We start from the raw sequence: 23,360 nt of genomic DNA, 5'->3' as shown, positions 1-23,360 counted from the left end.
CTGGATAAATCAATGTTTCAACAGGTTATAAATATTTTCTTTAAACTAGACAAAAAAGCAAATTTAAAATTAAATTCAAAAGGATATTGTTTCTGCCCAGAGCCAAATCAGGATAGAGAATGAGGGCTGCAAATATGATTCAAATGGGACCATTTTAGAATAATACAGAATAAAGACTGTAAAACTTTACATTTACGATTAATGTCATGCCAGTCTTGAAAGGTCTATCTGGTGATGTGAAATAAGTCATAATGGGCTGCTCTCCATCTCACACTTGAGTCATGACACATGAAACACACAGAGGCCTGCAGGCACAAACACACACACACACACACACACACACAGAAAGAGACAGGAGCCTTTGGGCACAAACATACAAAGAAAACAAGAGAGTGAGACAGATGGAGGAAGAAAAAGAGACTCTGCAGGCACAAGCAGAGCAAAGAAGGCAGAAGATGAGAGAGAAGCAGCTCACACTAAGAAGAAGCGTTAATATATAATCAAGTGGTGACTCATACTCGTGCTTTATTTCCTCTGTGAAACGCTTTGTGACGTCTCTGTTTTTGAAAGGTGCTATATAAATAAAGTTACTTACTTGCTTAGTTGTCAAAACACTTGAATAAGCAGGGTAACCCACCAACCCTAAAATTGGCTTGATGTAACAGGATGTGACCCACTCAGCTGACCCTCCAAGATCACAACTTTTCATCCACTGAGCTACAAACACCATTTCACTTTTGTATGTCTTCTGTTCTCCTTGCAAAATGTTGTGTCGGGTTTCATCCCAGTCAGTGTGCCTGACGTGGGGGTTGGAAGGGGAACAGATAGTCACTGATTCCTTACTGGCTCATTTGGTCAGATTGATTTGGTTTTATTACTTGTAACCAACGTGAAAGCTGTTGAAAATTATGAGCTGTGTTGTAGTCATGATTCTGGTTTTCACATGATATTTTGTTTCATTCTGAAGCATGATTGAAATACGTGACACTAGTCACGTATAGTTTTGGTTTCGGTCTATTTCCATCATGTAAATTATGTATTACTGTGAACAATGGAAAGCTGAAAGCACAATATTCAGTATCTACACCGAAGCATTTCTCTTGCTAATGTGTTCACTTCACACACACATGAATGATATGAAAGTTCAATCTGAATATGACCCTCGGTGGTATCATTAGTTAATGCTTCACATTTTGATGATACAAAGAGGTGACTTTGAATGTGAAATCTATTGCTCTGAGGTGTTGTGACGGCCAAATGTACAGACGGATACATTTTGCCATTTCCATGAATCCTGTTGAAGTCTCATTAAAGGACGGATTCCCAATTTTTCAAGTCTGTGTTAAAACAACAGTCAGGTGCCCAAATGAACATTGACACGTTTTTTCTTGCCATAATCATTCCTCATGTTCATGCTGACCGTTAGAGGATCAACTCTAAATGTTTTTACAATGTAAGTGATGGGGGACAAAATTCACAGCCCTTGTTTTGAGCAAAAATGGATTTAAAAGTTTATCTGAAGATAAAATGATGCTTCAGCCATCTGAGTCAGTCAAACGGATGTCTTTCCACAGTTAGTCTTTTTAGTAAGTAGCGTGTTTCCTCTGACAGTGTTTTCCTGTTCAGCTGCAGTGGAAGGATCATACCAAAAGACTAAAAAGATATTGACTTGATTTGACTAATTTGGAAAACTGAAGCCTCATATTTGCTTCAAATTATCTTTTAAATACATTTTTGCACAGATGGAGGGCTGTGGAGTTTGTCCCCCATCACTTACGTTGTAAGCATATTTGGAGTTGATCTTCTAACAGTCAGTATGAACAGGAAGAATGATTACAGCAAGAGAAACATGTGTCAATGTCCATTCGGGTATCTGACTGTTGTTTTAAGACAGGCTTGAAAATTTGTGAACTTGTTTTCTAGTCTTTGCAGAATGATGACATATTACTGTTAAATATGACATTAAATGCCCTCTTATGTATGGTAAGCATGTACTATAATGATAACACATGCACATTTCACTTTATTACCAAGTTCTTGTTTTTGACCAAACTAACATAAAAAGATAATGAGAAGTCTCTCCTCCAGCCACAGTGTTTAATATGTACTGGTGGAGACTTCATAGAAAACACATCAAATCTTGAGACAAAGGCTTTATTAAGACATGTGGTGATGACACGGCAGTGTTCCCAGTGTGATTCACCCCTCCTCATTTCCTGTTGACCACATCCAGGGAGCCACAAAGCACCACACAGATCAGCAGGGACAGAGAGCAGACCACTGCAGATCAGAGGCAGATAGAGCAGGCGAAAAAACGTGACTCCTTCATCATCATGGACACCGTCACCCTGGCGAGTTCTCATTAGTGGCTGTGTGTGATATGATAAGGTGTGAATGACGCTGGGTGTCAGGCGTACCAGATCTTACACTGTCAAAGTCTCACGTTTAATTGGACTGGTGGCAGCTTTACCCATGTTGTTGTTGTTGTTGTTGTTGTTGAGGGCAGCATGGCTCGGTTGGAGGATACGTACAGTCTCATTTGAACTTGCTCTCAAACACACAAGCAAGCACAGCTGCAAAAATACATATACTGTAAGCATGAGCTCTATTTTTTAGAAAACAGCTACAAACTAGCTATTACATACACCTGCACACACACAAATATTGTACATATAAATACAACACACTCACACTTTATCATCCTCTACTGTAAGAAAGGAGGGGGGCAGTGCTGCTGGTGGTGTTGACGTAGCAATTACCGCTCTCGCGCACCAGTATTATAGCCAATCCAAGAGGATTAAGGGCAAAGAAGAAGAGGAGTTAGTCATTATCCTTATATGAGCGTCATCTCAATCTGCATACCAGTTCATCTGCTGTGGAGATGCAGTAATTGAGGTGGGAGCTGTGATAAAGCTGATAAAGGCAGACACCTTCACTGACAGGGGCTGTGGGAGACAATGGTGGATGAAAAAACTTTTAAAAGGTGCCACCACAGCAGGTGAATTCTTGTAACTTCCTCTGTGTGTGAAGAAAGATGCAACTGACAAAGCGGTTTGGCACAGAATGAGACCTGCAACATCACCTCTCGTAATGGCAGCTTGATCTAATGATGTACAGAACTGCATGTAGGTCACATTTAAAGGGCTGGTTCTGCAGTGGAACAAACAAAAAACACATTTTAGTGACATCTTGCCATGCAGATAATGTTGATTTTATTTGCCTTCACACGTCGGTATTGAATTTTTTTCCAAATGTGATTTTCGGAGCTTTGAGAAGCACAAACAAAAATTTAATTTAGCTCAGTTGTATCGAGGTGGCTCTGCACATTTCTGAGGCGAAAACTTCAGGACTAAAGACTGAAACTATCTGAATGGCCAGATAGTAATAATCACACTTTAGCTGACTCAGGTTTCAGTGCACACACAAAGGGAAAGGCATGCTGTTGCTTGTAGGTCAGTACATCACTGCAGTTTATTTGCATTTATTAGCACTTTATGTCTGAACAGAACCCATGCATAAAAGTAGCATGTTTTTACGTGGGAGTTAACTAAAAAATTCTGCACAGATCACACCTCAAACTTCCCACCTCAGTCCGATTGCGTGTTAGCTACACCCTGTAAGACATAACTGAAACACAAATAGCTCAGAGCTGCAACAAAATATTCTTAGTTATTTTTTTTAGTATACGCACTACATAAAAGTAAACTTGAGCTTCAACCTGTTGACAGAAAACCAGCCAAGATTAATCTGGTCCTATCATTCATTTTATTGCATAAATAATATATTTTCTAGCCATCAAATTGCATGATTCAACAACCCCACCCCCCTCACCCCCTCCCACAGGGAGAGATGTGCTGCTGACTTTCCATGATGCAATGTAATCAGACCATTGTGCGCTCACTCTTTGTATCGCAAACACAGAGCTACATTCATAAATCTGCTTTCATAAAAACAGACCAGGTGCACTACCGGTGAATCAGTCTCAGCATTTAACCAGGTGTGACGAGGCCGCACTGTTGCTGCCCCAGGTTTGCATGTTCAGAAGGTCGACATTTGTTCAATTTAATATACATGGGTCATTCAAAAAAAACCTCTCTACTGTTGAAAATAAACAGAAGATGAATGGGGTATTTAGCAGAAATTAATCACCATGTCTGAACAGACAAAGTGATGTAAAGAATCCATCCATATTTTGTAAAAGTACCATCATTTCATTTATATTTGTGCTGTCTTTTACTTGTAATTTTATAGACATATCCTACGTGTTCTTTCATGATGGAATAATAGCGATGTGATGTGTTTGAGAGATTGCTGTTCACTCTCCAAACAGTTGTGGTTGCAGACATCACCGGCCAAGCCCTGAATGTCTGAGTCAACAATATGAGTGTGGATGATTACCATCTGAGACATCTCCAGGGCAGCTGCTGCAACTGGCTCAGTCCCCTCTACCTGCCGACTTTCCTCCACCTCAGCAATCCCACTCCTGCACACTTAAAAAGTGCACACACACAAAAGCCGCGCACATACAGAGAAAGACAGGAAGTTGGATTTGTATTATTATAGAGAACTTGAACTATGTGTGAGAGGATATCCCCACATTGAAAGTTACACACAAAGGAGATGTGAACAGAGACAGACAGGACAGACATTTTGGCAAGTTACAGAGAAAATCTATCTCAGGAGACTTCACGGGTAGATGAAGGTTAAATGAAAATGCACAAATTGCATTAACAGACGTTACTTGGATGTAACTCCAGTTCTATGAGTGCGTCTGTGGCAACTTGATTGTGAAGAACGTTAAAGAGATGACACATAGGAAGCAGCAATACAAAAAGGTTGGTAAGTACAAACATGATGAAATGCCAGCTTGCAGCAGTGGTAAAGTCAGCTCAAAAATATTGACATTTCATCACCTTTAAAGTTGGCTAATGTGTTAGCAAACAGGTACCTACAGTATCTACAGCAGGTATGGAGCAAAATTAACATTAATTTAAAGTGGCGTCACTGCAATATTCACTGTCTTTTAGTTCTGCTTTTGGTGTCCACCAACTCCTGAGGGAAATATCTGGCTTGTTAGCTGCTAAATGCTCACTAGTTGCTAGTTGCTAGCTTTGCACTCTAACCAATGTCACTACTTTTTGCTAACTGAGTGGGCGTTTCCATTTGAACAACCCAGGAAAAAACACAGTTGGAATTGTCCTTTAAGCTCCAGCTTTTAAACTTACATAATAAATAATAGAGCAGCTTTGAAATGAAAATGAACAGTTTGAATTCAAGCTATTTACTTTCTGCCAGATATTTGAGAGTGCAAACAATAAGGGCTAATGTTATGCATTATACATTATATATAGCGCCTTCAAAAATTCCCACCATGCAACAGAAAATGTAGTGTACGTGACATTTACGCAACTTCATGCTGAAAATCCCACAATGCAATGCTTTGAGAGACATATAAATCATCATTAGACCACATCTGTCAATGATGGTGCAACATGAGGATTCATAAAGTCTTAAAATCTCAGTTTACTACTCTTTCAACAGTAGAGACACAGCTCCTGTGTGTGCATCATGACTGATGCCTCAGTTTCATTTAAGTGTCCCAGTAGATCCTAGTGAACCAGTATGCACACCAGCAAAACCCTGAAACTAGAACACCTAACTAGCCATAATTAATGTTATTAGTTACACCTGTATTTTTCAATTTAAAATATCCTCTCCGGGAAAGACCTAAAGTTTCTGCTGTGCATCCTCATCTAAACACCTCTTAGATCTGGTTCCTAGACTGGTTAGACACACAGATGATGGCCCGTTATCGTGCTTCACTGTCACAGCTTCATTTTGTGTGGATGAAGGGTGATGGACCAATAAAAAGAGAGGAGAGACATTCAAGGGTAAGTGAAACCATGAGGATGGATCCCTGCAGCCTTCTTCCGAAAGCTTTGCAGTCGTCACCTCTCCAGAGGCTACGAACAGTGACAAGTCACACCGCACGACACGGAGACAGAGACAAGTGAAAGAGAAACAGGGTGTACGATTGTGTGAAGAGTGAAGAGAAGAGGAAGAGAAGGTGTTAAAAGATAAAGAAGTGAAGAAAAACACCAGCAACAGTTTGAGAGAATTACTCACAGCTAACCTTGAGTGTTGAACAAGGGCAGCCTGTCTGTGTGGCGAGTGACATCGTGACCGAGTCAGCGCAATGGAAGTGTGTGTGTGTATGTGTGTCACCTACATGTGTCAGTAGTCGCTCTCAACTGTATGTAAACGCGTGTGTGTGTGTGTGTGTGTGTAGAGAAGGACAGTGGAAATGACATGTCACTCCATCAGCAAAGTGCTACTTCCCATTTTGCAGCAAACACATCTGAAGAGATGGTGCTCAGCAAAAAAACAGAGAGAGGGTGGCGGGGAAGCAGACAAAGACCTTCCTACTTAACAACACAGGGACGAGATTCGTCATGACTGTCCAACTGTCACGCTGTGAGGCAGACAGGGAGGTAGCGCATGCTGGTTATTAGTCATATATGAACCTCTTGTTTGTCTCCGTCTGTAACCATCTTGACACGCTGCTGCTGCATTTCTTTGCATTAGAAGTCCACACATTTAACTCATGTAAAACACAGACGGAGATCTCACAAGAAGAAACTCAAAGTCTGGCTTTGACGTGATGGCCAGATGTATGAAACAAAGAACATACTGTGCGGTAAACTATAGTGCAACTTTTCACATTGAGCCCTGTCCTCCTTACTGACATGTGTTCGCCACACCATGTGTCACTTTCCTTGATAAGCATCTGTTCTGAAGCTGTGGTAACTTGCTTTTAAAGATAATGTAATAATAAAGGCTTTCAAACCACATTTTAACCACAATATGAGGCCTCAAGTTTATGTAATGTAATGTAATGCTGGCTCATCTAACACCACACCTTAAAACACACTTATACTGATATATTCATGTAGTTGAATGTCGAAAAGTCTCATATTGTAGCTTGAATTTTTCTTGTTTAAGTTCAACATCATGGGAATCGTATCAAATAGGCAAATTCATGTGAGGCTACAAAGTGTGTAAAGCTACAGTAACTACTGGATTTGCTGGATTTCTTTGTGTGTTTCACTTTATTCGTCCTACTTCCTGTCAGAAGCAGCGCACACAGAAACTGAGATAGTTTGGGGGAAATCTCTGTGACCTAAAGGACTAAGACACAGACTGTATCATGTAATATCAAAGCCCCAGGTTCAATTCAGGCTGGGGACTTTTGTTGCACTCTGTGTTTCCTTTCAATCTCTACGGTCATCTGTCAAATAAAAAAAGGCAAAAATGGTGAAAAATAAGCACAAACAAACACAAACAGAGTTCTCCATTACTAAGAATGCAAGTGAACATCAAAATCCAACATGTTTGAAAGTTTTTAAAACCTGCTCTTAAAAAAAAAAATCTTTCATTTCCAGGGCAGTAAGCATAGCTAACATAATAACAGTATCTCTGCAAGGTTTGAAGGAAGTTTAATCATGTGAATAATGTGTGTTTACACAGCTGAAAGCATGCAGTGCATCTCAGACATTCAACATGCTCCTTCTGTGCTGAAACCTAGTGATGGTGCTTCTCACAGTCACTTACAAGTCTTGGTGTTGATAAAGACTCCGTGTCAAGGAAGTGATGTATGATCATTTCTGTTGGGGTATTAAATTGGTGAGTGATCCAATTTTTTTTTTTCTTCCCACCAGCCACAATCCCGGTTGAAATGAGGTTCAGATGGGTTTTCAATGATAACGTGGAAGCAGCTGTCACTTCTACTTCTTGCAAGTAGAAGTGACAGCTGCTTCTTGCAAGGCCTGGATGACTCCACAGGCTTGAAAGTAATAAGGTATTAGCAGAGCTAACAGTCCAGGGCCTGGAGCTTCTGTGCTTGTAATAAAGGAGATTAGTGAATGTATGAAGGTGCAAATAAACTGGAGGAACAGGAAAAGGAATTTGCGGTAACACTTTCTATGACACCCATGACTTATAATGTGTTATAATCTGCTTATAGTACTGTATAATTATAGTTATAAGCACTCATAAATATTCGCAATGCTTTATAACAATAATCATGACACATTACAAAGCATTTTATAATGACTCATAAGGTCAAGTATCATAATACTACATGACTGTTGGTCACTCGCTGACATTTTTTTTGGCAAGGGTCATAGTGTATTATAATTCTCATAGTTGTAATACATTATAATCACATGCTTTATCACCAAATGTCACTGAATTTGCATCTAGATGATTTATGTGCCGTATATACTCTCCAGCTTCCCTTCAAAGTAAGACAACAGCTTGCCGTACTAACAGTCCACCTGCCTCCAGTCCGTCTCCTCGGGCTTCTCCACCTGCTCAACAGGAAGTATATTTATGGGATACAGGAACAAGTGTTATTAAGCCACTCCTCACCTCCCTAAACACTCTAACAGATGCTCCAATTACAGAAGTCACATTTATTCAAGAAATACAGATAACACTGTCTGTACACGATGGCCGTCCGAGCGACACGAGACAGAAAAAACTGTGTGGAACATAAGGAAGAGGGACTACTTCCTGTAGACTAAATAAAAAAAAACAAAAACAGCAGAAAAAATAAAAATAAGTGACATGTCTGCTGTCTACTGCACATTAGTATTAACATGTGTCAGTCACACTTTGGGTCACAGAATTAGTTTCTGGGCAGAAAAGTGTGTCGAAGCCTAACAGCAGCTGCAAATGTATGCGGTTTCTGTCTCAGTGATAAATGGTCTTCTCTTACTTCTGAGCTGCTTTGGAGAAATCTATTCAAATACACACGTGTCAAAACCTCTTGTCATTCGACTGGATTAGCTACTTGAAACTGCAACTGGCAAACAAGGTGCTGCAAGTGCTGAAACCTCTTGATAAAATTTCCATTCAGGCTTTTCATATTGTCCTCGCTGAGGACTGAAAAGACTGGACTACGTGAGGTGAGGGAGGGACCCATGTGCCTGCTGGGTCTTCTCATCCTAACAGCGTGACTAACCCCACAGACAGAGAGACAGAGAGACAGACAGAGAGAGACAGAGAGAGAGAGAGAGGGGGTTTGTTATGACTGGGTTCCCTGGAGCCTGGTCAGCGCATGACGTCGACCGGCCTCCAAACCAGCCCTTCTCCCTGCAACTACAATTACACTCTCTGTCCGTCACGCTGATACACACACACACACACACACACACACACACCTGCCTCCTCCTTTTAGAATTACAACACACCTCAGGTCTTGACAACATGCCGCCAGTCTCCTCAGAGACATGATGCATAATTTGTTGTGCTGTGTGCTCCCCCCCCGCCCCCCTCCCCTTCCCCAAACGCCTCCCTCATCCATTAGGAGTGAAGGACATTTGCGGGGAATTGCTCTCCTCCTCTGATAAGGCTGCTCTGATGTCAGAAGCTCAGTCGCCGTGGGGATGATGACTCATGCGCATCACTGGAGGAACCCCACCCCACGCCGCACACTCAGCCCCACTGGCCTGCTTCATTTTACCTCCTCATATTCCCCCGTGGACTCCCACCATCTGACTATCAGCGCAGTAATTGGTTGCATGGATTTGCTTCTCTGCAAGGGGAAGGGAGAGGGGGTTGAAAAACAACAACAACTACTATATGGAGATGAGATCCAGAGTATGAGTCACGAAGGGAGTGAAAGCAGAGCAGAGCTCCTCATGTGACATTCCTCAACAGTCAACAGAGTCCGCCGACAGTCTGTCTCTCTTATTTCAATTCAGGAAACCAAAAACATGCCAGAAACATTTTAATTAGGCAGCATAGTCTACTTTCACTGTTTGCACACATAAGCAGCAATTTCAGTTAGGTGAGATTCACACACACACACACCTGACCAAAAGAATCCCAAGGACCTTCATCTGTCAGTGGCTCTATATGAGCTTTAATTAAAGCCAAGCAACGAGGAGCAGGTCAGTATTTTTAGAAGCCTGTCCAAATTGGCCTAAAATCATTTTCAGACTATCTACAGGACTCAAATTCTGGTGTTACTCTCATCAAGGAGATATAGGTGACCTTGACTGAAGTACAACCCAACATTTCTATTTTTACTCACAAACACATGCTGCGGACAATTCAGTGCTGTTAGATGTTCAACATCTATGTTTCTCGTATATTTGCTGCATGTTTATATAATGTTAAACCTGAATCTGTTCTCGTTCCTTTTCCTCGCTACACTATCAGCGACAACAGATCACCGCTTTCACCTGATGTCTCAGCCAGATGTAAATAATGATTTCCTCTCTGGATGGCCGGTTTCCACCACAAAGTGCCACTAAAACACCTGCTGCGTCACACGATGGGAGTCTGTGAAATCTGATGCAGCGTCCATTTAGAGCCGTTTTAGCGTCCGGCGTAGATTTAAGTGCAGCACAGACTGTGTGAGCTGTGAAAGTCTTCTCTACATGGCTGAGAGTCCAGTGTTATACAATAAAACCACACAGATAGCTATTGTTGATACTACAGCTCGGTTTCCTAAAAACAGCAATTATCATTACGTTTCTAAGAGCTGATGGCAAGATGACAAACACAATTAACCAATAATTAGTTCCAAATGTATGAGTCCCCTGTAGCTTTAATCTAGTGTGTTGATTGCTAGCCTATACGGGTGTTTTCTGGAATGTTATCGTTGCCTACGTCAATTTACTGAGAACTCATGAACAATGAGACATGGACTTTCTCTCCATGTGTCTCTTACAGTACTTTCCGGGGAAATAATCATCATTATGACAGGAGTGATCAGTATCTCCTTGGAAAAGTTTGTGTGGGTTTTCTTCTTCTGAAGAATGATGACAGTCAGACAAGGCTCACTGGGATTCCTTTCATATTTCAGAGTGAAGTGTAGGTGAATCGTGTGACACAGAACACAGATCTTTCTCTTTTTTAGTGTTGATGGCTGTACTCACGCTTCATCTTATTTCCTGACTTATAGTTTCATGTCGAAGAGAATTCTTTCGGTCACCCTCGTTCTTCGGTCTGATTTTCAGAGAACAGACACAAGGATTGTAAAAACACAACGTCACAGTCCTGCTCATCACTGAAAATATTTGAAGCCGTGCTGTTCTCACTCTCACACACACAGGCTCTGTGATGTCACGGTTTATTCAGGATGTTGAAGATCTGCAGTGCTTTTGTGCAGCCTAGTGGTGCAATAAAATAAACACCAAGACGACTGACCACTCGTAGCGTTCAGTTATTCAGACGGTCAGAAGGCTTTTCGCGCATCTTGATACTATTTCACACCAGCTTTCATTAATAAGGTTAAAGACTCTTTGCTTTTTGTTTTTCAGTGTCAGACCACCATGATTCATTATTTTCATTAGTTTTCATTAGAAAGAGGAAGGGACACCCACACACTGTCTTCACTTGCTCAATAAAGATCAACTTGGTATATCATGCACCAGAAGAAGGTCGTTGACCGAGCGAGTGAAGACAGCGTGCACGTGTCCCTTCCTCTTTTTAGTATGTGTCTACTTCATCAACGCACCCGTGACAAAGACTACACAGGTGTGCAAGTGATTTTTGAACATGTACATGTTGTAAAATGGTCACATTTTCCAGCCATTCAGTCTTTAGTTTGGATGTTCTTTATGTTGAACATTGCAGCTACGTTCTCTTATGGTCTCTTCTTCTCTTCTTGTTATGCTGTAATGCTCTGTAGGCTTTTTGAAATGTTCAGACTGAGGTCACATATGAAATGGATCCAAATCAAATTTACGATATAAAATTAAACATGTTTAGTTTCTGTTTTACACTGCCATTCAAACAAACAACAAAACAAATGATCACGTATGAAGGAAAAAAATAAGTTCTGGTTGCAGTTCTCTGCAGTGTGAACATAGTGCCAAAGGATAACAAACACTCTGTATTATCACATCTGATCTCATTTGCATGTATGTGAAGATTGACTGAGTGGAAATCTTTGCACCTGCGAAGCCTGAAAGAATTTCAGAGAGAAGATAAATCATTGACATGGTGGTTTAATAAAACAACATTAGAGCGTGCAGACATGGTTCAGCAGATTTCTGTCAGCATACTGATACCATATAAACACACTCAGTTAGTGGTGACAGAACAGACAGTGGAGGCACTATAAACAGTCTGACAGAGATCATTTCCAGGCGTCTTGTGCCTCCTAGTGGTTTGTGCTGTGTTTTGTCACAGTAACACAGTTTGGAGGTGGTGATGTCACCTCAGAGAGGTATTTAGTATTTGTTTTAAATGTTGGGTTTATTCATTTTGTTTTATTTAAACACATTAAAACAGCAAACTAAGTTGAGCATGTTTTACTTTTACTGAGATGCAGAAGAAGATTTAAAAATGAGAACATGAGAATAATTATAGTCTGGTATTTAGCATCACATTATGACACTCAGTACAAAATAAACGTTTTTAAAACCTGATTTCTGTGATAACAAGGTCGAGTTGAGTTATCAGGTCAACCACTAGCTGTTTTTGTCCTCTAGGTGGCAGCATTTCACTGCATATGATGCTCAGTGATAAACAAGCCAGCATGGAGTCTGACTGCCTCCCACAGCTGATGCACAGTCAACAAAATGGCTTTATAATGATGTTCCCTCTGACAATAAAAGTCCAACAGCTTTGGAGACTAGAGAGGGAAGGACGTTCTGTCTCTTAGTAACAGGACATAAACATAAGCTTGATGCATGACCTTTGTCTTTATATTTGAGGTCATAATCTAAATTACCCGTATAATGTAAATCATTAAACCAAAGACATGAACCTGCAAATAAAGAGACTGTCTTTTACTAATTTACTAAAACACCCTTAACAATTTTGTGCCCATTTCAACACATATTAATTTTTACTTTGGGATGTGAAATGTTTGCTTAACTGTTTGGTTATTTATCTTTGCAGTGTGCAGATTATATTTAGTGAGGTTATAGTAAACTCTTTATGACACTAAGGGAACATCATGCGGTGTAACACGGTGGTTTTGTACAACTTGGGAGGTCGAACCTCTTAACCATTTTTCACGAGCTGTGATCACTTGAGAAGAATATTACATGTGGTGAACGCTCATGTGCTCTGTCAAAGAAAAAAAAAAAAAACTAACTCTCCCCACAAGACTGCTTTAATCACACAGATGTCATGTGATCTTCAACAGATCTATGGCACGTGCAGACTGCAGGAGAGACTCTAACACGCTGGATACACAATTCTGACAAATGGTCTGTTTGATGAAATGATTGACGTGATGAAAGTATTAGTGAGGATCGTTGCAGTTATTTAGAGGAGGTGTTCACCATCCAAATACGATGATTTATTTTTCAAATAAGTGAAAACTGCACATAGTTTCCTGAAATTTGACATCACATTCTTAAAACATTTTTAGGTTATTTTACTGTTGCTGTTATTGGAAAAAGGAAATGATCAATGGTCAATTTCCCGCTTATGACGACAGTGACGTGGTTGAAAGTTCAGGAAAAAGCTAGTTAGTGGAACTTGAGTCAGTATTTTTTTCCTTTAGTCAAACTACTTTTTCCAAGATCAAGAATGCTAAAGATTTCGATCATTATGAAACATTTTCCAGGTGAATTCAAACTAAATTCTTTAGCAGCTCTTAGTAAAAAGTCATCTACTGCATCCGTACAGTGATACATATTGATTGGCTCCTAACTTTTTTAGGTTTGAGACCTTTTAAATGCGGCCTTATTTACTTGTGACCCCTCGTCACAGTTTACATATGTGCTCAAACTGTCATTATTGTTTCTCACATTGCTTAACTTGAGTCATATTTATAAGCTTGAAGAGGTAAAAATTTCTAGTATTTCATAAAAAAAAACAAAAAAACAATTGCTTTTCTTCCCTCTACTGCTTATAATCATCTTCTGATCTATTTAAGGGGTGCTTTATTATATATTTACTTTTAAAAAGGAAAAAATCACTCTTGCAGCATGAAAGAAAACCTTAATTCATTGTTGGTTTGACACATTTTTTTTTATAACTCATCATTTGGATAACAGATAACATGACAGCAAATATTAAAGCTTGACCTCAAAGTACTTTTTCATTGATAACCTTCATGTCTTTATCAGTGTGAGTCATTACTTTATTGTACATTCAGCGCCGAGACATCGCACGGTATAAACAAGCCAGTTTAGTCGTTCAGGTTTGAAAATCTTGGTGTTTTTATTGTAAGTATTGCCTCTTCAACTTACACGGCTAGAGTCTTCATCAGAGTGCATGTTTTACAAAGGATGGCCACAGGTTCAGAACAACAGGAGGACTCCCTACATGGGACTGCTCGATTTGTTGGGTTAACTTGACCTCATGGACCTGTTTCTCCTCAAGTCGACCTCCTGGAGAGGCCGATACCAGAGCGGAGTGTGGTTTACAAAAACACTGCAACTTACACTTTCCTGCAGACTGGTACACTTCTGGCCAAGCTGCAAAACTGGAACTCAACAAGAAAGTTAACCACACACACTCGAGATTGTATGTTTAAACCTTAAACACAGAGGTAAATACCAGCTTATGAAGATATGATAATGTTTTGTATTTGCAGCATAGCCAGAAACTCCCATCTAACCTAGGCTGATCCAAATCTGGACTGCACTGAACTCACTTCTGGTTCAACAAGCTGTGATCAGGTAACTTTCAGTGTCTTTTTTTTATGACAAATACTCTCCAGACGTCTGATATTTACCAAGTAAATGAGCGAGTGGGAAACTGAGATCGGTGCAGACTAGTCATGGATCAGGAGCGTTTCTAAAGCTCAGGCTTAGTGCGAACATGGAGCGCTCACACACACACACACACACACACACACACACATCATACATACACTCACATAGGAAAGGACAGACCTGGCTTCAGTAAAATCAGTTCTTATAGTTCGTTTTATCCCTCCCTGGAACACAAGATCAGAGACAATACAATTTGTGCCAGAGAATTTCTCAGAAAAGGAAAGTCAGTGATTCACACTTTAAAAATTGCCCCGAGGCGTTCAACCTCAAAATATTTTGTACTCCGAGAAGGTTAGAAATGTCTGACCCAGGTTTGAACAAGGAGTGAAATTTATTTGTCGTCAAACATGGGACCTTTTTTTTCTCATCGGCGATGCCGGTTCATAAAACCAACATATGAAGAAGAAGAAAAAGAGAAACAAAGAGACGATGAAGGTTAATAACTTAAACGGGGGCAGAATAAATGTAAACTGTCCCTCAGAGCGAGAGAGAGAGAGAGAGAAAGAGAGAGAGAGCGAGAGGACACTGAGGTGTTCTGAGGTGGTTTTGGCATTTCTGTTTTTATGATCGAGCACCACTGTGGTGACTTTCTGATTCAGTGCCAAGTCCAACAACCTCAACAGGGCTCCTTAAAGAGCTTACATGTCAAAACTCTACACCTTAATGATGTCCTTCATAGAAACCAAAAGGATTTGTTCTTTTTTTTTTTTTTTTTTCTTTAAATCCTCAGTCGGAGGCCTTGCAAATGTAAGACACATTTTGTCATCTAAAACACAAGTCTAATAGAGACTACAATCCTCCTAATAGAGAAAAGTGGAGTGTTAGACCCCTTTTTTGTGTGTAGTAGCCGGCTCAATATTTGCCATTAAAGTCTTGGCTATCGATAAGCCTTGTGCAGAGACAAACCACCCCCCCACCACCCCCCCCTTCCTCGACACAGACGCAAAAACAACTGGAATGTTGCGAGTGTTTCGGCTTGTATCAGCAGGCTGGGCATGGAGGGAAGTGGCGGTTCAGCCATTTTGTTTACCAGCCTATCCAGTTGTTTTACATTTGTATTTATCGTCACTGACATAGTGTGGGAGCGGGTGCTGGAGGGGGGAGGGGGGGGGGGTTAGCTCCGGACAAGGCTGGTGACTCTAAACAGGCGAGGCTCAGCACTAGGAGCAGCTTAGGGGCCAATTACATTTCAAGTGTCCATTGAATAAAACATCAGAAAAAATCAAAACAAAAAATGGCTACATTTTCTTTTCCCCCACCCCCCCCCCCCCCTCAAAAACAAACAAACAAAACAATAACCCATAAAATATACAATTTCTTAAAATAAGGAATGAGGAATAAGCATCAAAAAGAAGAAGTAAAATAAGACAGAACCAAAATAAGTTAACTTTTTTTCCCCCCGTCACTTGTGTTGTTTGAGGGATTGAGAAATAAATATTTAAAAGGGCGATGTTGAGAGCTGAAAATGACAGTGGAAAAGAAAAAATAAAATAAAATAAAATAAAGAGAACTGTGGTTGAAGTGCAATTCTTAATGCCAGTGGAGTTGGGATGGCTAACATTGACATCATACAACCCGTTTCTTTTCGCCACACTTCAGACTTGTCCTCCAGAGTTCACCTGACTGCTAGTGGAATGTGTAATAAATAAAAAGAGTGCCAAACAAACTCCATAATCTCCAACAGAAGTCCTAATGGGTTGCTTCCCCGCAGCCAGGTGGGATGTTGTTCTATCATTTTTTTAAATCACACTGAAGAATAACTTTTCTTTTCCTTCTCAGGGCAGCAACAGAATTAGTAACTTTTTAAAATTTTCAACCAGCAAACTGAACAAAGTAACAGTGTCCATGCCACATCCACTGCCGCTCTGAAGGTGACAAAAGTTTCCCAAAAATTGAATTTAAAATGCACAATAAACACAGGTCAAACAGCAACAGATTCAATAGTTCTATCCATGAGCTCTACCTTTTTTTAAAAGGGGACCTATTATGCTTTTCCTTATTTTCTGTCATATATAATGTTACAATATCAGATGTTCATATTATACATGGCCTAAGTGTCAAATAATGAGGTAAACGTATGTAAAAGTAATCCCTGTGAGCAAAAAGCACCGGCTTTAGACTGCTCTGAACGCTCAGTTTCCAACAGTTTTTTCTACTTTCAGCCTGAGCCGATGTCGGTTTGTGACGGATTTCTTTATATGGTCATCTGCTCCACACAAAGTGCACAAGTTCACTGCTCTGCTCTGCTAACATTATGGCATTTTTCCCATTGTTTTTGGGGTAGTCGTTTTTCTTTACACAAAGTAAAATAAGGAGTTTGCCTATTGGAGGTGTGCTGGCTATCTGTAGCTCTTCGTCAAACATCGTCATCACTGTGGCTGTTTCTGCTTGTACTATTCCTCCCTGCATTATTTCTAACTGATCCGCTGAACAAAGAGCTCCAAATATCTCCATATGTGATGGGTTTTTATCACTGCTTACTAAGCTCCGCTAATTCAGTGAGAAACACGTTTAATTTCCTGTAAATTCTTCACAATAAAAGTCTCCCATTATTTAGTAATTTAAAAGCTTTCAATTAGAAGCAATAAAGCAGGAAATGTTGGGTTTACATCATTGGTAACTTAACATAACACAATACAGCTGCCCCTCAGCAGGCTTCTGGAAAGCTGGCCAATCAGAACAGAGTGGGGGTCTTAAAGAGACAGGAGCTAAGACTGCCTGTTAGAGACAGAGGCTGAACTAGGGGGCTGCATAAAGGGCCAGTACAAAATAAACAAGGAGTTTTTTGAACTGTTAATGATGCAAACCTACTCTAATGGAGTCCCAGAATAAAAATATAGAGCTGGAAATGAGCATAATAGGTCCCCTTTAAACTCCTTTTTAACTTAAATTTATTAAGCTATTTGTATGTACAAAAAAACCCCAAGAAAAGTTAAATTTTGCTTTTTTGGACGGTCACACACATGTGTGTTTAGGGAGAAGAACTGACGAGACAAAAATGACTACAAGAGTTATTGCTTGTTACTGCTGGAAAGAGGATGGACATCTATTCCAAAGTTTGTTGTTTGTGGACGTTTTCATTGTTGCTGTTATCGTTTTTTTTTTTAATGTCTTGTTTTGTGCTGTTTCTATGGACAGCTCTAAAGTAGGCAAGTGCAGGATAGCTTGTTGTAGCTGCTTGTCGACGGGAAAGAAAACAAAACACACACACGTTACAATTTCCACTCTTTAAATGCACTGAGCACCCACATTCGACAGGAATGTTTTTTTCCCCTCCATTTCTGTGGTTGTTTTTTTCCTCTGTGCTTGGTTGGAAACCACGGCAGACACACTTTGTTTGCTTTAAAAGCGTAGTGGCGGTGGATCTGATCTGCTTCCCCGTTGGTTTGTTTCACAATAGCACCAGTTCGAGTGTCCAAGCTTCTGCAGTGTCGAGCGGAGGTAATGAAAAAACAATAGGATGAGATTAAATTCGGGGCAGAGGGGACTTTTATCAGGGCCGAGCTGAGATGATATGGCAAAGTTCACCCAAAGTGTTCATTGATGTCCAGATTAGATGTGCTCCTGTTTATCCAGGCCCGACACCAGAACGTTAAAACTGAATACACAGCAGGATCAGCTCAAGACCCTCTCACACACACACACACACACACACACACACACACACACACACATACACATACACACACATAAAAGAGAGAACTGAACAGAAACTCTAAATTATTTCGATATTATATGAATTTGAGTGCATTTTGGGTCAAATTTGGGGTTGTGTATCTTTAAAAATTCAGATATCTGACAGTTCAGGGAAATAAAGTAAGTAAAATCAATCATTCATTTCAATTGTTTGGTTTTACAAGATGGGAGAGGAGTGTTGGAGAGGTGCTGACCACGATGAAAGTACACGCATGAAGGAAGGTAGCTGCACACACGTAGCCACGACGCAAGAATAGTTTATTAAGTTACCAACATTTTGACGTGACAGTCTAAACCTGAAGAAGGCTGTCATGTCGAAATGTCGGTAACTTAATAAACTATTCTTGCATCGTGGCTATAAGTGTGTGACCACCTTCCTTCACAGTTGTATGGGTTTAAAAATCAAGATGATACATATTTTTCTTATCAACCAAATCTCTGATCTCCCTTTAAATGAAGATTACAACCAATTGGCAGTCTGACATCACTGTGTTCGGGTCCCTGCTGTCAGTGTTGGTTGGTCGGGGCGGCTCAAAGTTCTGCTCAGAGTTCCTCCAACAGCAGCGTGGAGGTGAGGAGGGGAAGGAGGCGCTGCTGAGAGGCAGGAGCGACGGGAACGCCGTTAGCTGGGAGCGTGGCCGTCGGTGGAGGTGCGTGGATGTACGTCTGTAGGCATGGCTGAGAAACAGATAAACAAACAGGAGGGCGGGTGGGTTTGGCAGGGAGGTCGTGGTGGTGTTGATGGTGCAGGGGGCTCTAGGAGGAGAAGGCAAGTTTGACACTGCAGGAGGAGTAGCCCTCGTCGCTGGCCATGCTCTGCAGGCTGCTGTGGTCGTCCAGGTCGCTGGTGCTGGCCGTGCTCACACTGTCCAGCTCTCCATGGGAGAACTCCGTGCTTTCCACGTCCACTTCAATCTCCTCTGCAGCCGAGCACGCGGAGACGGGCGGAGAGAGAGGGTGAAAGGAAAGAGAAGAAAGGGGAATTAAACATTTTTCTCTCACAAGAATCTCTATTATTGTGACTACTAAGAAACAGATTGTGTTAAGTACATTTGTGGCAGTAGGTCAAATAAAATGATGAATTTCAATTTAATATTTGCTTTGTGGCGCCCTAGTACATCAACTGCCTTCATGACTTCTGTGGAAAATACAGTATTGACAGAGTAATATGGGGTATGGATTAAACATATAATGTGTTGTCTCAACGTCAAACCATTTAGTTCTATAATCAGTCGTTATGCTTTTATTTTTTAGCAGTCTATGTAAACAATTCTGTAGGAAGGAGATGAAATTAAAGTCAGGCCGACATGATAAAAACTAGCCTTTACATTTGGCTGCTGATTGCTTCAAGTAACCAAAGTTTACGTTTAAGCCCTTTAGGAAACATTTGCATTTAAATCTTCTATCTGGGAAACCTATGATGATCATTTTTGTCCACACCGAACTTCACATACAGTCCCAGAGGGGCACTGACCAGTCCAACCTCAATGTCCGGCCAGACAGCAGCTGCAAGGTTTGATCACCGTGTAGTCCCTTAATTAAAATCCTGGTTAAAGACCGTCGCCTAACTCACCTTGGTCAGAGTCGGAGCGATCGGAGCAGAGGGTGGAACCTACGCTGTCCATGCGTATCCTCTCCCCCTCCCCTGGGCTGCTCTGGGCTGCAGCACCACTGCCTCCCCTTAGCAGCTCCAGTTGGCGCTGGAGGTGCCTCTGCTCGCGCTCCAGAGACTCCAGCTGGTACTGGCTCTTCCTGTCCGCATCTTCAAGTTTCTAGTCAGGGGAAAGAGAGAGACAGAGGGTGAGGAAAAAATTAACTGTGTGTACATTCTTAGGTGTAGAGAAAAACTAGATGCGATAGATAAGAGAGCAGTGGTTGGGTGCAGATTAGAGCTGAGAGTGAGGGAAGGAAAACTGGAAGAACAACAGTGCTAAAGATGATGTAGTGGTGAGGAGATAGATGTTAGTCTGTAAGGAAATTCCTCTCATATCAAAAAGTCTGTCAGATTACAATCGCGCAAAACAAAACACACCAGGCGCAGCATTCAGACACTAAACTTATCGTGTGCCTGGAATTTTTCCATCCTGCCAGCTCTGAACCGCCTAAATAATCTTCTCTCACCTGCCTTGTTTACAAGCGTGTCGACTACTTTACTCGCTGCCTGTGTTTACACACTGTGTCGTTACAATATAAGCGAGGGCCGTGGCAGGGGCCGATACAGCCGTGTTTGTGCTCTAACCTTGTAGCCTTATGTCACGGTCGCCGACAGTGACGAGCGTGACTCCCGGCGACGGACAAAAACAATAGGCCATCAATAAGCGACGGAGAGACTCAAGTTGACAGCAGCAGAAGTGCAGAGTGGTGGTGGTGGTAGTAGAAGGGAGGGAGGGAGGGAGGGGGAGGGGATGGGGGGGGGGCACAACAACAATATCGGCTTTATGCTTCTCCTCTCTGTTATGTGAATGCACGCTACGCCAGGCTTTTCACATGCAGACTGCTCAATCTCAGGCAGTCACATGCCTGTTTTTAAAGTGGACGGAAAAGCGTGAAGCGGGATGTCTTAACGTTTTATACGCTTCTCAAACCTCGATTATCAGGCAGGGAAATGATCGCCAGTGACCAGCTGAACGCTTGTTCATTTTGGCTGAGGTTTGTTTTATATCAGCCATTTTTTTTATAATGATGTAGAACAAATTTTGTCAAACATTTAGATTGATTTATGTATGGAGGATTATTTTTTTTAATATAAAATTAAGGGCAAACTCTACAAATCATGTATCCACTGAAAAATTAGAGGCAGCTTATTGGACCAGAATAACAGATTTTGCTTTACGTTGCTCCATTCATTAACTCACAGGATTCTTACTGGTGTTGTGATAAAAACAGCGAGTCGATCAAAGTATATGTGAACGTGCACAGTCGATGAAATCTGTTTCATCCCGAAACATATGTTCCATATGTTCCAGCACAAATGAATTACGTATTAAGAGTGAATCTAGTGTCAAAGGCCGAAACAAAGCAGGGATTTATTTTATCTGAATGCTTCTGCATCAATACGTCACCCCCTTCGCTTGTCATTTAAGAAGAAGATTGTTGTTTGATTTTCTCTTTGCAGAGTTTTGTTGCTGTAAGATACTTCATGTGTGTATCATCATTATCATTTTTATTTCTTGGGGGGTCATATGAATTTCTCATGCCGTCCCCGGTCTACTTGAATTCTTTTTCCTGCCTGTGGTTGATGTGTGTGTCCGGGTTGGTTATCTTTACCTTTATGTGTGCTTTGGCTTTGTTGAGCAGGCCCAGGGTGGTGTGGCGGTTGCAGTCGGGTCCCAGGGGTATAAGGGCCTTCAACCGCTCGAGACACAGCCGCAGGTGAGCTCGTCTGCAAAAGGAAGAGAGAAACAGGATGATTAGTCAGTGTACGGTAGGGTAAGGCTGAGGCCTGGCCAGCAAAATGTGAAATGCATCACACGCTGGTAGTTAAGTGTCTTGCTCAATAGCACCTGGGAAGTTGCACAGGCTGATGGGAAGTTACTCAGAGTAGACTTGTCCAACTGCTGTAGTAATTTGAACCAGTACAATAGTCACAAACCAGTTTGTGTAATTTTAGAGAAGTTCTCCCTAAAACGCTTTAAACACACCTCAGGTTTCTTTTCCTCTTTATGTTAACTGGTGGCATTTTTCTGGCTGTCAAGCTATTTATGACTTTCCGCCTGCCGTCCATTGAAAACAACTCATTTACAACTGTGATGATTTCTAACATGCTAAGAGCAGCATTCTGTCATGTTGGGTTGTATGCTCAGTAAGACACACCCGTTTTCTTGCTTTGTGAGAATCCACCAGCTACAGGCCGAGCTCATATGTTGTAAATCCCCGGCTTATAGTTCGACAAAGTACCACAACAGGTTACATATGGTTCATGTCTCATGTAAGCCTCGAGACGATACGTAATCCTTTGCTGGTATTTCTTGCACCCAGCTTTAGTTACCCCTCTTGACTACATTACAAACAACAAGTCTTAGCTGATAGGCGTGGGGGAGCAGGGAGGAAAGGTGTAATGGCATTTCCTGGACCCCGCTCAGCTCGTACATTCCATCATCCTGACAGTCCCTAATTCTGTGACTGGAGACAGGCCCCGGGTACTATCTATCCTGCTAATGGCCCCGAGTTGAGAGGTAAAGAGAGATAATTATGGCTATAACACAATCAGCGCTCCATTAGCAGGAGCTGCCCTTTCAGCTAGCCTGAAGGGATCAGTAGAGAGACATTAAGAGTCAGTGGACTCAACGGAGCGACCCGGGCTCAGGAACTATCTCTGGGAGAACCCAGAGGACAAGCCCAGGGGACCAGAGTGGGAATTCACAGCAACAACTTTGATGGGCAAGACTGCTCTCTGCTACGCTCTGCTGCTTTAAGACTGGTGGAGACGTGTGAGTGCTGGCTAGAGTGTATCTGTCTGTCTGTCTGTGTGTGTGTGTGTGTGTGTGTGTGTGTGTGTGGAAGGGAGGTTAAGCTATGCATGGACAGTGCTGATAAGAACACGAGAGCGAGCCATTACACCCGTGCAGTATGCGTGAGTGTGTGCTTAAACTAAGGCGAGTGCTTGTCGAGTGAACGAGGAAGCGCCCTGATTCTATCTGTGGTGCTAAAAGTTTGGAAGTCACAAGACACACACACACACACGTTTTCAGTCTGGGGGGTTAGCATGATGACTATCAGTCTGGCTCAGGTCATCTGTCTATGTAATGAGTTCTATTCAGAGAACTGAGCTGAGCTCACCTTTGCTCTTTATCTGTGAAATGTCTATCTGTACCTGTCTCACGTGAACCCCAACCACACCGCTTCACCCCCCCCACACACACACACACACACACACACACACACACACACACACACACACACACACACACC

At 41.6% G+C, this 23,360-nt stretch overlaps 1 protein-coding gene and 1 long non-coding RNA gene across 4 annotated transcripts in view; both read right to left on the bottom strand.

The window, feature by feature from the left end:
* Positions 1–2,099: 2,099 nt before the first annotated feature.
* LOC122979000 lies at positions 2,100–5,213 on the bottom strand. 2 transcript variants are annotated; one of them, XR_006402783.1, is made up of 4 exons: positions 4,953–5,213; positions 4,399–4,490; positions 3,083–3,150; positions 2,100–2,945 (listed from the first exon to the last, which is right to left on the bottom strand). It is a non-coding gene; the product is annotated as an uncharacterized LOC122979000 (long non-coding RNA). The 2 variants fall into 2 exon arrangements; XR_006402782.1 differs by having other exon boundaries at positions 2,100–3,150.
* An 11,806-nt stretch (positions 5,214–17,019) lies between these two features.
* The window catches only part of mxi1 (max interactor 1, dimerization protein), a 31,598-nt gene continuing 25,257 nt past the window's right edge, over positions 17,020–23,360 (bottom strand). For both annotated transcript variants that reach the window (XM_044345921.1, XM_044345922.1), the window contains exons 4-6: positions 21,717–21,831; positions 20,023–20,221; positions 17,020–19,369 (exon numbers count right to left, since the gene is read on the bottom strand). In XM_044345921.1, coding sequence (XP_044201856.1) covers positions 19,206–19,369; positions 20,023–20,221; positions 21,717–21,831 — 478 coding nt within the window. In that variant the 3' untranslated portion in view covers positions 17,020–19,205. The remainder of the gene's footprint in view (positions 19,370–20,022; positions 20,222–21,716; positions 21,832–23,360) is intronic.

This window comes from Thunnus albacares, chromosome 3 (assembly GCF_914725855.1).
Source record: "Thunnus albacares chromosome 3, fThuAlb1.1, whole genome shotgun sequence".
In the NCBI taxonomy this organism is placed as follows: Eukaryota; Metazoa; Chordata; class Actinopteri; order Scombriformes; family Scombridae; genus Thunnus; species Thunnus albacares.
The sequence above is the reverse complement of the archived record's forward strand: the minus strand, read 5'-3'. Positions and strand labels throughout refer to the sequence as shown.